Raw genomic sequence first — 17,084 nt, forward strand, 5'->3', positions numbered from 1 at the left:
CATTTTTGTCTTCAAGATGAGTTACACTCATAAAATGCTTCCTGGTGACCTTTTGAAACTTCCCATATATTTATTTCTAAGGACTGTAGGTCAGGAACTGGTTTCCTCCCTAACAATTATATTTCCAGTGCCTCCCAGAGTGCCCGGCACTGAGCCATGAATGAATGAGTGCCCAATACACTGAAAATACATATTCCCAGGCCCAATTCCACGCCTACCAAGTAAGAATATTGGGGACAAAGCCCACGAATCTGTGTTTTTCTGAAGCTGTCCAGGTGACGTTGATGGGCATGCCTGATTTCCTGCGTCAAAAACAGCTGCAGCAGACGCCACCTATGCTCCGCCGACGTCCCTCAGCCTCACCACTGCAGCGCTCCCCGCACCCACGTCCAACTGCCGGCAGCTACATCTCTTTCCCAGGGGTTCCTTTGGCTGTTAGAGCAGCAGCTGGAGGTGCTGGAGAATTAATGGCCCCTGCAAGCTGTCCTCCACCAATGACTGGTGGGATTGGCGGATAAACACCCCAGCTCCCTTGGCCCTCAGCTGGGATGACTTTGAGGCCCACATTCCATACTGTTTTCCAGAGTTCTCCAGTGGGATTAGGCTACAGTTGCTCACAGGGGTAACAGTTTGATAATACACCCTTTATTGGTTCCTTTCCCTCCCTCTCTGGCTTCCCACTCCCCTACTGGGTGGGTGTCCTGGGGTCCCCTCTCAAATCAAATCTCGAATCCTTGTTTCAGAATCTGCTTATACAGCAGGGTTTCTCTAGTATAGACATTCTGGGCCTGATGATTCCTTGTTCTAGAGACTGTCCTATGCATTGTAGGATGTTTAGCAGCATCCCTGGCCTCTGCCTTCTAGATACCAGTAGCATCTCCCCCATCCCAAGTTGTGACAACCCAAAACATTGCCAACTGTCCCGAGGGGGTGACATCGTCCCCAGTTGAGAACCACTGTGCTAGGGGAACCCAAACTAAGGCAGTATCAAATTGAAATGTGACTACAACTCTCCATGAAGAGAAATGGCCTGTGGATCACAGGTTTTCGCTTCTTTTCTATTACGGTCAACTCTTCAGTGTCAAACGGAAGTGAGATGGATATTTCATTAGATGGATGAAAGCAATTCCTACATTTATTCAACAAGTAGTTACTGAGCATCTACTCTGTGTTAGACAGCTGGTCGAGGACCTAAGACATAGCAATAAATAAAAATAAAACAATTTTTTTTTTTTTTTTTTTTTTTTTTTTTTTTTTTTTTGTGAGGAGATCAGCCCTGAGCTAACATCCGCCAATTCTCCTCTTTTTTTGCTGAGGAAGACAGCCCTGGGCTAACATCTGTGCCTATCTTCCTCCACTTTATATGGGACGCCGCCACAGCATGGCTTGCCAAGCAGTGCGTCGGTGCGCGCCCAGGATCCGAACCAGCGAACCCCGGGCCACCGCAGCGGAGCGCGTGCACTTAACCGCTTGCGCCACCGGGCCGGCCCCAAAAAATAAAACAATTTTAAAAATAAAAAATAAAACATATATATAAATAGAAATAATAAGATTTAAAAAGTAAAAAGTAAACAGACAAATGTCCTGCTCTGATGAAGTCTAGTGTCCTTTTTTAAAAAACAATGGATCTTTCTCCAGGACAATACACACAGTGCCAATGGTTCTCGAACTGTGTTCCATGGAGCCCTCAGTTTTGGTAAAGGAACCTTGGAGGCCACTGCAAGGGATGATCTGTTCTGATGAGGGATATGGCACAGGCCAGACGTAACTAAGCATGCTGAGACATTACAGAGGTAACCTGCTGTATGCTCTACAGCTAGACGCTCAGGGATTTCTGAGAATCCACAGACGATCGAGATAGTTTCTTCACTGCCTCTAGCTAGCCTGCTCTAGGACAGATGGCTCAGCCTGACCTCTTAGTTAGATGCCACCCAATCAGTTTACCTAAAAAATGTAATTAAAGACTCATTGTTTGCTTTTTTTTTTTAAGTTGTATTTTTTTTTTTTTTTGAGGAAGGTTTGCCCTGAGCTAACATCTGCGGCCAGTCTTCCTCTTTTTTCCCTTTTTTTCCCCCAAAGCCCCAGTAGATAGTTGTATGTCATAGTTGCACATCCTTCTAGTTGCTGTATGTGGGACGCGGCCTCAGCGTGGCTTGATGAGCGGTGCGTAGGTGCGCGCCCGGGATCCGAACTGGCGAACCCCGGGCCTCTGAAGCTCAGTGCACAAACTGAACTGCTGCGCCACCAGGCCAGCCCCAAAGACTCATGGTTTTCTAACATTTTTCTTTCGTTCCTTTCTCCCCTCTCTTATAAGCTCCGTTTTCTCTTTATTCATTGACAACAGTTTACTGACTGTTCTTCATCTGTGAACACGTTTGCATGCGGGTGACCAACTAACTGAGCTATTCTTTGATAGGATAAGGAGGATGACCAGCGGCACAGTGCGAGATTCCAACCCTCCCTTAACCCAGTCCTTCTTTATTTTTTTAAATATTGGGGCTTAGGGTGATATTTTGAGAAAAAAGATTCTTTCCTCTAAAAAACAAAAACCCAAAGAGAAAAAATCCTACAACACAAACTCCACTGTGCTAAAGCAACAATGAACTGGCTGGTGCCTTGCTGGGTAGGATGTGCTGATTGACCGAGGGGTCTTGTGTGGTCAGGTACCTTTGAGGAAGTGGCTGCCCCTCTCCGGTGTCCGGTGTAGACTGTCACCAGGTAGTGATACTGGGCAAAAGGATCATTGTCCTCCAACACTGTGACCTTCACCTGGACAGAAGGACAGCGTTAGGAGGGCCGTGCTCGGTGAGTTCATCCACCACACAGCAGCCAAGAGTGAGCTGGGCATTCATGACAATTAAAGGGGGAAAGTAACATTATGTATGCTATTTATCCATTCTATCAGGTGAGAACTGTTCTGTATAAAAGCAGGGTTTCAAGTAAAAACCAAAACTTTTAAAATAAAAAAGTAACTAAATGCGTTCATTATTGCATATGACTCAAAGTCGTCTAATTGGAAATGAACTTGGTATTAAGCTGAGAATGTTCAGCGTTTGATCTGGTAAATGATGCAAACTTCATATACAGTTTCTCATAACACTGGCAACCAGATTGTGCCTCTAATTTAAAAGGAATGAATATTAAGGGGGTTTAGCAAAAAGAAAAAGAAAAAAACAAGCTAGAGTTGGCTGGAGGCTGCAGCAGGCTCTGTTTTGAGCTGCCCAGATCTCCTGTCAATGGAGGGCTTGTTGCCCCAGTTCCTAGGGTGTTGTTTTCAGGGATGCAAGAGCCCCCTGTGTCGAGGTCATGCACCCTCCTGGGGAGGCCAACATCCAATGGCAGATTGATGCAGTGCCTGGGCCTGAACAAGATCTAGGCATCTCAACCCAACTCAGGACAGCTCCAGAGCTCCCCGAGGGGTCAGCTGTGTTGTCAGTGGGCTGCATCCCAGCTCAACTTCTCTCTCTGCTCATCCTGCCTGCTTTCCTCCCTTCCTCGGGGCTGATCCCAGGCACTCTTTGATAAACACCCTGCGTGCTCAACTCCATCTCAGAGTCTGCTTGCTGGGAACCAACCTGCAGCCGAGAGTCTTAAAGTATTCACATTTAATCCCTTGAGTGAATCAGACAGCAGTATAAACGCTGCACTATTGTTAAGTTTCATACCATCTTAACATCCTGAGAGGTGTGGCTGTGTGTGGGGAGGGCGGGGAATGGAGAATGTTTCAGAGCTTTGTGACAGTGCATCCTTGCATTCATTTATGTGCTCACTCAGACACTCACAAATATTTATAGAGGGCTCACCATGTGTCAGACATGGTGCACATATCAGAAAAACAATCAGAACTTTTTGTGGCAATTTGTTGCACAATTTATTGTTGTCTGATCCCATTTTTATCCTCAAACCTTTCTTACGGTCAGATAGATCTGGGTTTGAATTCTGGCTCCTGGGAAGTGGTCTTGGATCAGTTAATTGTCCTTTCTGATCCTTGGTTGCCGCCTCTGTAAGATGATAGAGGTACTGTGCAGTGAAGGGTGAACTCAGCAGGCTTGGGTTGTCCAAACCCTGTGCTTTCCAAAGAAAGGGCTGACTCTTGGCCAGCACCTGAAAGATAAACTCTAAGTCCTTGTAACACCCTGCATGATAAGAGTGTCTTTGAAAACCTGGGGCCTTAGGCCACACCAGATAGTCTCTGCTAACAGTGTGATCTTGGGCAGGAGAGGAGTGTTACTGGAGACTGAGTAACTAAAGTCAGTCATGTGGGCACGCCATACGTATGTGACTGACCCCCAAAGAAACCCTGGACACCAAGGCTCAGGCGAGCTTCCCTTGTTGGCAATACTTCTTACATATTGTCACACGTCATTGCTACAATCAAGTCTGTCGGTATGACTCCACCGGGAGACTATACCTGGAAGCTCTTGCCTGATCTCCTGGGCCCTTCCCTTTGCTGATTCTAATCTGCATCCTTTCACTGTAATAAACCATAATCATGAGTATAACAGCTTTTCTGAGTTCTGTGAGTCCTCCTAGCAAATCATTGAACTTGAGGGTCTGGGGACCCTCAAACAGTACCTTCCTCTTACGGCTATTGTGAGCATTAAATGGGGTAATGGCTGGCACATAGTAAATCCTCCGTAAGTGTTCAGTATTATAATCCTCCTGATAATTTGATAAAAAAGGACATTTTACGGATAGAGAGGCTGAGGGGCTGGCTTGCGTGAGACGACCCCAGGGATCAAGGCCTCGATTTGTAGCTAGCCTCTCTGCTCCCCACCTGGGCTCCATTTCCCGGAGTTCCTCCCATCCCCGGGGACCATGCAACCTCACCTTAGCCTGATCCTGAGCGTCCTTCCTCCTTGCCCAGATCACCACCAGCACATAGACTATGCAGAGGCAGCCCACGGTGGTCACGACCATAGGGTTGTCCTCAAAGGTGGCAAAGAGCTCTGCGGTCTGGTGGACATCGATAGCATTAGGCATCACCAGGAACGTGCTTCCAAAGAAGGTGAGGTGGTTGCAGAGGCAGTGTGTCTGGAAGAGGGTGGTCCGTGGCCCCACCTGCAACCCCAAAGAGGCCTTGGTGGAAATGTGAGCCCATCCCTGGCTGGCTCGAGCCCCAAAGGAGGAGAACAATGCGGGGTGGACACTGTCCTGGGGAGGGGCTGGGAAGGCTGCTGGGACAGCAGCTTCAGGATTCCCCTTGGGCTTTTTTATTTCACTAAAAATTAATTTTAAAATGCAGAGAATATTATCTATAACAAGCATCTTTGCACCCATTATGCTCAATGGGCAATTGTCCATCTTGTCAGTTTGCTTTGTCTTTTTTAAGAAGTATTGTGGGTAACGTTGAAGACTCCTCTGTCCCCCACCCTCCATGAGCAGCCATTATCACAACTTTGGCATGCATCATTCCAGTACATTCTCCCACCTGATGCTCATTCATTGGACAGATATTTCTGAGTGCTAATTCTAGGCCAGGCAATGGGCTAGGTGCTGAGAGGACCTCCTGGTGACCAACTCATCTCATTTTTTTTTTTTTTTTTGTGAGGAAGGTTAGCCCTGAGCTAACATCCGTTGCCAATCCTCCTTTTTTTTTGCTGAGGAAGATTGGCCCTGGGCTAACATCCGTGCCCATCTTCCTCTACTTTATATGGGACACCACCACATGGGTGTGTAGGAGCGCGCCCGGGATCCGGGCCTGTGAACCCTGGGCCACCGAAGTGGAGCGCACGCACTTAACTGCTGCGCCACCGGGACAGCCCCCAACTCATCTCATTTTTGCAGGGACTTTCCTACTTTATTTATTTATTTTTTTTGTGAGGAAGATCAGCCCTGAGCTAACATCCATGCTAATCCTCCTCTTTTTGCTGAGGAAGACTGGCTCTGAGCTAACATCTATTGCCAATCCTCCTCCTTTTTTTCCCCAAAGCCCCAGTAGATAGTTGTATGTCATAGTTGCACATCCTTCTAGTTGCTATATGTGGGACGCGGCCTCAGCATGGCCAGAGAAGCTGTGCGTCGGTGCGCGCCCGGGATCCCAACCAGGGTCGCCAGTAGTGGAGCGCGCGCACTTAACCACTAAGCCACGGGGCCGGCCCCAGGACTTTCCTGCTTTAAAACTGAAAGTCCTGAGTCCTGGGAGCCCCCTCAATCCTGGCCAAGCTGGGACAGTTGGTCCTCTTACACTGAAGAGCAAAAAAAAAAGACTGAGACTGGGAGAACCATGAGAAGAAAAGAGAAGGACAAATGTTTAAATCCCAAGCCGGTGTCTCAGCACCAGGAAAGTATTCCCTAAATTTTATCCCCTCAGATCTAGGCCCCTGTGGCCCCTGTCCTGGGCTCATGCTTTGAAGAGTCCCACTCTAGCTGTCCTCATACTGCGCCCTTCTGCACAGGATGAGGAGTCAGGGGGCCACTGGGATGTGCCCACTGCAGCACATACCACCCAGGACTAGGGCGGGCTCTAGGTGACCCTGATAATGAGCCTCTCCTTAAATTTTGCACTCTAGATGGCTCACTTGCCTTACCCTACTCCCGGCCACGGGCCCACCCCCGCCTCATTTCTAGACTGTGGTTTGGGTACCTGGACCTGGAATTCCCTGCTTCCAAGGCCTGAACGGACCTATTCCTAAGGATCATCCTTCTGTGGTGGACTGGCCACTGATGTGCTCACCCCTGGGCCGAGGATGGCAAGATGTGGCTATGGGGGTGGGGCATACGGATGGAGCTTGAGCACACGGTCCCCCGTGGTGTAGGACAGTGAGATTGGTGGGGAGGAGACAGGAATGGGCCAGGGCAGGGAACCCATCCGTGCTCTTCATTCATACTCTGAACTTAGGGGCAGGCCTTCCCTAAAGCCCTCAGCCAGCTTGCGATCACCCCTCAGGGCCACTTGGTGGGTAAAGAAGATTTAATTCAGCCCCACAACCCAGCACAACCTTTTCATTCCAAGGTCCACCACGAGGTGGTAAGGTGGGAGGGAGCAGAAAATGCTGGCGTGCAGAAAATTCACTGCTCAACACCTGGTGAGGAAGAATCTGCCGCAGCCCAAACGTGCCCCAGAAGGTAACTCGTGTTTCTTTCCCTTAATGAGCCACCCAGCAAAGGCCGAGCCCTCCACAAGGGCGTGGCGCCCACTGTTCATTAAGGATTTCACGTGGGTCTTTGTTCCGGGTTTGCACTGTTGTTTTTCTCAGTTTCCCAACCCTGGTCAGCGTTTGGCACACAGCTGTGGGCCTTACGTGAACACCCGGCACACCCAGAAGGGGAGGGGTTGGTTTCAGAGAAGGAACCCATGCAGGTGCCAGTGACACGACCATCTCAGCGCTGGAGCCCAGGGACCAGACTTGATTTGTGCCTGACATCTCTGCCCTCCTGAGTTTTCACAAAGGCCTGGAGGGCAGTGCCTTTCCCAACCTTTTCCAGCACGAGGGAGTCTTTGAACATGGGAAATTAATCTGTGCACCCCCTTACGATGGTAGTTGCCCTTTTAGTATCGTTTGAGAAAATAGATAACCAAGAATACAGGTTCTCAGACCCCCTGCAATAATTCTGCTTTTACCCCTGGATAAGGTCTGCAGTCCATAGATTTGGAACTTTTTTAGCTATTTAGAGAATTCATCCAAACACAATGATCCTATTTACTTATTTATGGCTCCTAAATGATCTCTCTATATCTCTATCTGTACCTATATCTGTACTTACATCTGTATCTATAATAAGCACCAAGTATGCAATATTGGATTAATATAATTTGGGGTCTATGACACATTCCCACATATGACCTTTGTACATCCCACATTCATGTATATAGGCACTAGTAGGTGTATATTTTTAATAACATAATAAGCACCTGAGAACCCACAACCCTACTCAAATCTAGGCACTTTCCAATGACTTACATGTAGCTAAGTGGTCCTCCTGCAATCTGTCCCCACGCTTCCCCCACCCAACCACCATGCTGCATCCCGTGTTCGTTGTTTCCTTGATTCCCACTTCATACCCAGTTCTGTCTTCTCTATGCTCAGATTGTCTAACATAGCAATCACTTTACTCTGTGGAGTGCTCACTATGTGCCAGGCACCACACTAGCCACTTTATACCCCTCATCTCATCTAGGTCCCACCCCAACTGTAAGTGGTAGCCATCCTTTATCCCTGTTTTCAGATGAGAAAGCTCAGAGCGGCAGAGTGACTCGTCCAAGGTCACTTTGCTAGTATTGATAAAGTAGGATTAGACCCAAGTCTGTCAGCTGGCAGAGCCCATGCTGCCAGCCCCTACACCATCCTGCTTTCTGAGCCTCAGGCCTCTGAGGGCAGCCTGCAGGGGGCTTTCTGCGCCAGCAACGTGAGGACCAGACAGCTTCTGGGAGCGAGGACTCTAGAAGGTCACAACACACCTGGGGTCCTGTTCATGAGGTACAAAGGCCTGTGCTGCGAGCATGGGGAACCCGCCATCTCTTGGACATCTCAACGCACCCTTGTCTCTTCCTGGCGCTTTGGGGAACTCCCTACGTGTGGCAGCCAGAAGCCAGGGCGGGGGAGTTGACAAGGAGGCTGGAGCTGCAGCAGAAACACACCTGGAAGGAGCTCAGCTCCGAGTCCCCTTCTGTGGCTCTGTTGGGACGTGGCGTCTTACACTACTTATGACTGTTGTCATTTGACATGGGTGTGCCATTTGCTTCTTGTCTGTGTCCTGTGCCAGACTGGAAGCTCACTGGTTTTTCTCCCCATTGTGTCCCCACCACATGGTGACTATTTGTAGATTAAATGGAAGAAGGTATTTATGGTCTAGTAGATGGAGACAGGTGTGTGATAAATTTCCACTAGATGTGAAGGTTGCTGTTCTTGGTGAGGGTATGAAGTGCCGTGGAAGTCCAACAGAGGGAGACTCCAGACGTCTGGAAGGCTCCCAAGAAGGTGGCATTGGACTGGGAGATGGAAGAGTGAATAGGAGTTTTCCAGGCACGGTGGGTAAGACGGTCATTCAGGGGAGAGAACAGTGTATGCAAAGGCAGGGAGAGGGAAGGGGACACTGACACCCCAGAGATGGCTTCTGATGGTCTCAAAGCCAACATCTGCTACCAGGACACTGTCACGGGCCTTGGCTCCTTGGGGGCAGAGCTGAGCTGACCTGAGACTGGGATTCAATTGCAATTAACAGAGCCACGTGCTTCCAGGGACTCGGTGAGACTGGGCTGGGCACTGGGGAAGCAGTCCCACATGTCACTTAAGGCTTGTGCTCTGGAGACAGACAGACCTGGGATTGAGACCCAGCTGTTCCATCTACTAGGTGAGGGATTTCGGGTAAGTTAGTTGAGTTTCCTGAGCCTTTGTTTTACCACCTGTAAACTGTGAATACCAACTGTCTTAGAGGGTTGTAGTGAAGATTTGAAGAGATAATACAAGTAAAGCATGGAACACAGCACCTGGCACAGAGTAAAGGACTTGGCTATGAGTTCGGTTCCTTGGAAATGACACCCTGGCCTCCCTCAGTGACCCAGATTCAGCAGGGCTTCCCAGTCACTTGTCCCTTCGTTCAAGGTTCTCAATGCTGAGCTGAGCACACTGTTCCTGTCTCACGTGGCCCCCAGCACAGACGGAACAGACATCTTGCAATGATCTCCTAAGTAAATGTAAATGACCACTCCGCTTAGTGCTGTGGAGGAGGCGGGCCTCTGTGCTCTGCGAGTTTTCAGTAGGAAATCTGACCTAGCCAGAGGGGTAAGAGCAGTTCTGGAGGTGACACTTGGGGTGGGATCTGAAGGAGGAGTTAACTAGACTGGGGAGGAAGGGCATTCCCGGCACAGGGAACAGCATATGCAAAGGCCCCGTGGAGGGGCCCAAGATGATACACCAGAGGCACTGAAAGGGGACCCTAAATGAGCCAGACACACCCAACCAAGCTGCTCTGTCTTCTTCACTTCCCTCTCCTTACCTGGCACCCGGAGTTGTCCCAAGTCCCCTGGACCTCATCCAAGAACACACAGTGGGACAGGAAGGTGGTGATGCCAACTGTGAGGTCTCTGCCGGGGGTCAGCGCCAGGTCAGACTCGGGGATCACAGTCAGATAGTAGACACCTTCTCCAAAATGCAAGTCCTCTGGGTTCAGGATCCATGTGGACAGCCCATCTGCATGAAAGGGGGCTCTGGGTCAGCCTGAAGCCCCGTGGAGACTGGAGCTAACATCATGGGGGAGGGGGACCGAGGTCACTTGACAGGGAAGCCGACCCTGATGGTCCATCCCTTCGGACTCTGTCCCTTCTTGGCTGTGTGACTTTGGACCGGTTACTTAACCTCTCTGCTCTAATGTGGAAAGTGGAGATTTCAATAGTCCCCGCCCTCGAGGGTTGTCATGAGGACTGCAATGAGGTCAAGTCTGCAAGTGCTTGTCAGCTTCTTTAGGGCATATAGTAAGTGCTCACCTAAAGCTGCCGAATTATAATAATACCAACAACAACAACAAAAATAACCACTGAATGTAGCAAGTGTTTTTTTTTTCTTTTTCCCTATGGCTTCTGATTCTCAAGTTTTAAGCTGGTCGCTCCCCGACACCCATCCCAGGAAGCCGCTCAAGATGCTGGCCCGGTGACGGGACTACCTGGAGCAGCCACTGGCGGGAGGTGAGTTTTGGCGTCGTAGCTGGTCTTGTTGGGGTGGTAGCCATAGCCCAGGCTCAGTATGAGTGGGATGTCAGGTCTCCAGTGCAGCTGGATCCCCAAAGCCGCCCCCGCTGAAGTCAGATTCACCCACACTGCCTCGGGACTGGTCAGGTTCAACACGGTCGGCTCGCTGTGCCCTTCTGAGAGCCGAGGAAGCAGGATCTGTCATCAGAAACAGTCGAATCAAGGGCGTGCCAGGATGGGAATGCCAGTGGGCGTCAGGGCTGCTGTACAGAGCTGGGCAGGGTGAGCCCCTGGGAAGCTGAAATCCATGCTGTGCTCATTCTGTGAGGCTCCCGGGGCTGCTGTAACAAATGACCACACACTGGGTGGCTTACAACAACACAGATTTGTTGTCTTATAGCTCTGGAGGCCAGAAGTCCAAAATCAGTTTCACAGGGCTCAAGTCGGCAGGGCGGGTTCCTTCAGGAGGCTCTAGGGGACAATCTACTTCTTTGCCTTTTCCAGCTTCTGGAGGCCGCCTGCATCCCTTGGCTCGTGGCCCTCCTCACATCACCCTGACCTCTTGCTTCTGTCGTGAAATCGCCTTTTCCTCTTCTGGAGTCGGCTCTCCCTCTCCCTCCCTCTTATAAGGACCTCGTGATGACATTGGGCTCACCCAGATCATCCAGGCTCATCTCTCTCAAGATCCTTAACTTAATCACATCTGCACAGTCCCTTTTGCCATGTCAGGTGACATTCCCAAGCTCAGTGATGAAGACATGGACATCTTGGGGGTGTTTATTCAGCTTATCACATTTATCAAGCTGTGCACCCCGGCTCACAGCTGCATCTGCACAGAAAGGAGATTTTTTCTAATCTGTGTAAAGATGCCATGTGAACTCTCGGTGGCGTTGATGAAAGTGTCGAGCAAGTAAGTGTAAGTTAGGAGCACAGGCACCAGCGGCAGAGAGACCTCTGTTTGGATCTTGGGTCTGCCTTATATTAGTTCCAGGACCTCCAGCCAACTAACAAACTACTTTGAGCCTCAGTTTCTTGTCATCAATAGACCATATAGACTCATTGAGAGCATTACAAGTGATATCGCATGCAAAACGCTTAGCCAAGTGTCAGATACACAATAACACTCAACAATTAGTCACTGTCATTACTCTGACAATACAAGTTCTCATAACCACTCTCCATTTAATCAGCTCTCCAGATTAACTGATGCTCTCCATTCTCTTTCTAAAACAGACTGATCGATGCCCACTGTGCACTGTTTATTTACTCCTGGTGGGCCTCTCCAGTAGACTCGGGGATGTGCCACCCAGCTCCCCCTTCCAAGAAGGACCTGCTGCCCGGTCACGAGAGTGTGGTCAGCAGACAGGCTCCAGCTCTCAGCTCCTTCAGGGTCTGCCCTGGCCGCAGAGACTCGCCTCGCCTGAAGGCACTCCCTTCCCAGGGCCACCTGCGTCCCGTGACTGAGTGAGGAGGTTGTAGACAGCCAGACATTTTAGCCTGCTGCAGGACACTCTCGTCTCATTCGTACCCTGGGATTTTCATTTATAGAGTGAGTGAGTGAGGACGTGGAGAGGTCAATGTCACTGAAAGAAGAATTTATTACTTACGTTTCCCGAGAGGAGGGGACCACCGTGCCACACAGGGCCACAGGGGAAGCACCTGGTCGGACGGCAGGAGCAGGTGCAGGGGAAAGCCTAAACCCTTTACTAGGGTTTCCAAAGGCAAGGCAGGCCAGGGCAGAGTAAACCGCTTAGCCAGTCTGAATAATTCCGGCAGGCTTTGGCTATAGGGGTGGTCTCTAGTTGGTGGGTACCTGGCCCTGGGATGATTCCAGGCAGGGGAAATGCTGGCTTGGTGTGTGAGAGTCAGATACAGGGGGTGGTGGGGATATGGACTTGGGATTGGTTGGTTTGCGTATGAAAGGCATGCCCTGGCAGAGCACTTGGCTGTCTCTAAGAATAGGCTGGCCCTGGGAGGGGCAGTCTCTCCCCAGCCAGCAAGATTTTTAAGATATCAAAATATAGACAATCACAAACATGATTAATACAAGCTTGATGGCTGATACCTGCTGCAGAGCTCCCCTCTGGGTCTGCTGAGGTGTGTAAGGTCTGGATTGCAGTCTGACTCCTCCTCCTGCCCCATCCTGCTTTCTTTCCTCACTCTTCATAGGTGTTGATCCCTAACAAACATCTTTCCCAGCACCTGCTTCCAGAGAACCCAACCTATGACCTAGAGTAACCCTAGCAGCTCTCTCCTGCCAGTGGAGTCGTCTGCTCACCGAGAGGCAGTTGTGTTTGATCCCAAACCTGCTTATGTCCGTTTTACTTATGATTGTAAAGGTCAATTTTAATGATGTATTTCATGGAATGAGATCAAGTGACAAAGTAGGAGTGGGAAAAGAAAGAATTATTTACATAAAAACTCAAGTTGAATGCTTTGAGAAGACTCAATAAAGACGAGTTGCTAAAAATTATTGTTGAATTAGCCATTGATGAGAAAACTGTAGAAGATTAGAAAAAAAATCATTAAAATCTCGAAAGAATCTGAACTCGTGTTGTACCATGGTGTGCTTACATTTTTGCTTAATGAAAATCTAACTGGACATGTTAGGGGTTTTTTATGGGGATGGTTATGTAATGAAGATGATTAAAATTCCAATCAACAGATTTAAAGAAACTTTTTGGTTGTACACCTAAAGATTGACAATGATATACATTTATGGTTTTAAGTTAAATGTAATGTTTAAGGTATGATAAGGATCATTTTTAATCATTCTCCTCTTTAATCATTTTTTTTCACAATGAACCAACTTTTGGAACCAACCAGGTAACTTCTGACAGCACCCCCAACTTCTACCTCAATATTCTCTGACAGATTCTTCACGGGTATGAGCTGTCCACTAGTGCTGGTCAGAGAGAGGCCACAAACAGTTCCGCTGACATCAAAGTGACTTTGGGCTGGGAAGGGGCTCTTTGGGAAACTCATCATCTGAAACCAAGAACAGGAGTGTTAGCCAAGATCCCTGAAGGCTGGAAAGTGATTAGGTCCCTGTGTGGATGATGAGTTTCCTAAGATGGGATGGACACACAGCCCTTGCCCTATGGGGTAAATGAGGACCCCACCTTTAGCTGCTGCTGGTTTTCCTGGTGTGTGTCTGCCCTTCTGGGCTATGGCCTCAGAGAGCTGGACCTAGAGAACTGATTCAGACTTGCTACAGCTGAGCAGTTACTGGGCTATAAAACAACCCAAGCCTTTCTTCCTGGCAAAGCCAACAAGTGTCTAAGAGAAATATGTTTGTCTATTTTTGTTGGAGCTCAAGAAACAAAGTCAGATGTGCCCTAACTTGAGAATGGAACAGAGCCCTGGGTTTGTCATTTCCTAGTTATGGAGCAAAGTCTGAAGAGCTTCATTTCCAATGACTAATTGAACCATGGCTGCTGGAGAAATTCCACAACACAATGGACAGAAGATAGATTTGGGAGTCAGAAGGCCTAGGTCTGAATCCCAGCTCTGCCACTTTGCTTGTGGCCTTGGGCAAGCCACTGAACCTCATCTGTAAAATGGGCATAATAAGACTGGGTAATTGACAGGGCTGTTACCAACATAAATGAGCCAATGCATGAGAAAGTGCTTTGCAAACTGTAAAGGGCTGTTCCCAAGGACGTTGTTTCTGTTGTTACCCTTATGTCCACGGGCTCCTGACCGTCTCCCGTGGAGCCAAGGGAGGAGGCAGCAGGCAGGGTGAAGGTCACAGAGCTAGCAGCAGCAGTATGCACAGAGGAGCCTCGCCAACTCCGGGGCTGCATTCTGGCCACAAGGTGAGAACAGAGGCACCAGGGGAGAGAGGAGAAAGTCAGTGTCAGAGGAAGATCCACACACCTCTTGTCCTACAGGGAGCCCCGGGTTACCACTAGAGTGGGCGGCTCTATTTCCAATCTCCTAGATGGTCTGCCTATTTGTGTCAGTTGGAGCAGCATAAAAGGCAGTGCACGCGCCCTACACTGGGCTGGAGGCTCTGTGAGTCCAGGGCCTTTGCCACTTTGGTTTCCTGCTACACCCCAGTGCCCAGAATAGTGCCTGGGACACAATGGTGGTCAATATATAATGTGTTGAGTGAATAAATGAGCTTTGATGTAGAATTTCTCCAGGCTTATCTCCCCTACCTACCTGATCTTCAATGTCATGGGCTTCCAGCCCCATCTTTTCTGGCCTTTGACCTTGTTCTCTCTGATTAGACTGGAGTCCTGGTTTCAGATCCAGCTCTGATCAGGCTGCTGCTTTGGGAAACTGCCCCTGTGACCCATGAAGGCAGCCCTGGCACGAGGGACCAAGGAAGGGTGTTGGGTCAGGGCCCCAGTGGTGCCTGCAGTGTGGTCCAGCACCTGCTGGTCAGCTGGAGGAAGGGAAGGGGGAGGGCATCCCCAGGGACTGAGGGCTCAGTGAGCGACAGGCACTCCACGGAGCAACTCCTAAAGGAGGTGCACCTGGAATCCCCGCGGGTCCACGCAGTGGGCGTGCCCAGACATGCCCCGGTGAGGTCAAAAGTGGGCAGGCCCCCCTCATTCAGCCCCTTGCCTGCATAGCTCCAACATGACCAGCTCTTAGCACTCGTGGGTGGCTCTAACACTGGGCGTGGCGCTCACCGCCTCCTTTCCGGTGCTGTACAACTACCCAACACGGGGACCTTCTCTCAGGGGAAAGGCCTTCCCACTTCCAGGTCCCATCATTTCTCCTACCCCAGGGCTGGCTTCCTAGCCTGTCACAGGGTCTTGGGATGTGGGTGTGGAATGAGCCAGGTCAGGGGACGAGCTTTCTTGGGGACCCACAGTACCGCTGGTACCTGTTTGTGTACACGGAAACGGAGGGCGTGGCCATGGTGGCTGGAAGGCCCCCGGGCAGTCTCCCCAGCAGGAGGGCATCCTGCACGCGCTCCACAGCTCCCAGCAGCTGGGGCACCGTGGCCGTCTGGAAAAGGAAGCAGGGGATATGGCTACTACCCGTCTCCGTACACCACCTTTGTTACTGTCACCAGGCTGGGGTGGGACCTTCAGCAGGGACTGGGAGAGGGCAGAGGAGCGAGGCAGAGACGGTGATGGGACGCCATTTGCTGAGTGTCAGGCACTGGAGAGAACGAAGGGTGAGCACTTAGCAAGATCCCAGTACTTGACTAGGCGAACCCTTCCCGTCCTCAGACAACTCCGTGACGCGGGAGCTTTTACTATCCCCATAGCAGATGGGGAAACAAAGGCACAGAGAGGATAAGTGACTTGTGGAGGTCACACATTGATAAGGGGAAGCGCTGGGGCTCACAGTAAGCTGGCAAGGCGTCTGGCCCCTGAGACTGTGCGCTGAACCGTCACACTATGCGCCTCTCTGCGCTGCTCCACTTGACTTGGACATCCACCCACAGCCCAGGTCTTATTTGTAGGGAAATGGAAAGCCACAGGCACAGCCATTTCACAAGACCACCCAGGCTCAACCTCTGCTCCCAACTCCACCCAAATCCCTAGCCGAAGATGTGGCCTCGCTGAAGCCAAGGTTGGCGTGATGACCCAGGAAGGGCTGGATGTTTGCAGAGTTCCTATTAGGGCACAGATTGTGTGTGTGTGTGTGTGTGTGTGTGTGTGTGTGTGTGTGTGTGAGAGAGAGAGTGTGTGTGTTTCAGGGTGACTGTGTGTGAATATAAGTATTCGAGTGTGTGTGTGTGTGACTGTGTGAAGGTGTGTCTGAGTGAATGTGAGTGTGAGTTTGAGGTATGGGTGGTATAAGTGAGCATAAGTGAGTGTGTGTATGTGATTTTGTCTGACTGCAACCATATGTGAGAGTCTGCGTGTTTGTGAATGTGTGTGAATGTGTGGCTGTGTGTGAAGATGGTGTAAATGTGCATCTGTGAGTGTGTGCAAGAGTGTGTGCTTAAGAGTATGTGTGAGAGTATAAGTGGGTGCCTATAAATGAGTGTGTGTGTGAGAGTATGAGTGTATTTGTGTGATTGAATGTGTATGTGAGTGTTTGTGTCTGTGGGTGTGTGTGAGCATGTGGGCATAAGTGTTTGAGTATATCTGTGTAAATGTGTGGCCATGTGTGAGAATGTGACTGTGTGTGTCCGTCTGTGTGTGTGTGTGTGTGTGTGTGTGTGACTTCTTCCTGAATGGAGGTGAAGGCCCCACACAGTAAAGGGCTGTGGAACAGCAAGAAATGGGTTTTGTGACTCAGTCATGGTGGTGTCTCAGAAGGCCGTGCCCCTCACGCCCCACCAGGGTGCCGGGGGCCGCATGAGGCTGTGCTGCATCTGTTCTTACTCTGGGGATGCCTCTCTTCTAAGAACATTCCGTGTTCTTGGCTAAATGAGTTTACTCCAAACTTGCAGGGCGGACACACACTCTCTCCAGTCGGCTGCATATCTGGGACGAGGCAGAGCTCCTCTACTACAGACGAGGACCTGAGGCTGCGGGAAGTC

General features: G+C 50.0%; 1 protein-coding gene across 1 annotated transcript in view; it reads right to left on the reverse strand.

Annotated features, from left to right (window-relative positions):
- Positions 1 to 17,084, reverse strand: part of LOC131396237 (polycystin-1-like protein 2) — a 100,219-nt gene that overhangs the window by 34,555 nt on the left and 48,580 nt on the right. The window contains 7 exon segments of the mRNA XM_058528349.1: positions 2,668 to 2,769; positions 4,831 to 5,061; positions 9,940 to 10,133; positions 10,603 to 10,825; positions 13,484 to 13,615; positions 14,308 to 14,434; positions 15,468 to 15,592. Coding sequence (XP_058384332.1) covers positions 2,668 to 2,769; positions 4,831 to 5,061; positions 9,940 to 10,133; positions 10,603 to 10,825; positions 13,484 to 13,615; positions 14,308 to 14,434; positions 15,468 to 15,592 — 1,134 coding nt within the window.

This window comes from Diceros bicornis, chromosome 32 (genome assembly GCF_020826845.1).
Source record: "Diceros bicornis minor isolate mBicDic1 chromosome 32, mDicBic1.mat.cur, whole genome shotgun sequence".
NCBI lineage: Eukaryota > Metazoa > Chordata > Mammalia > Perissodactyla > Rhinocerotidae > Diceros > Diceros bicornis.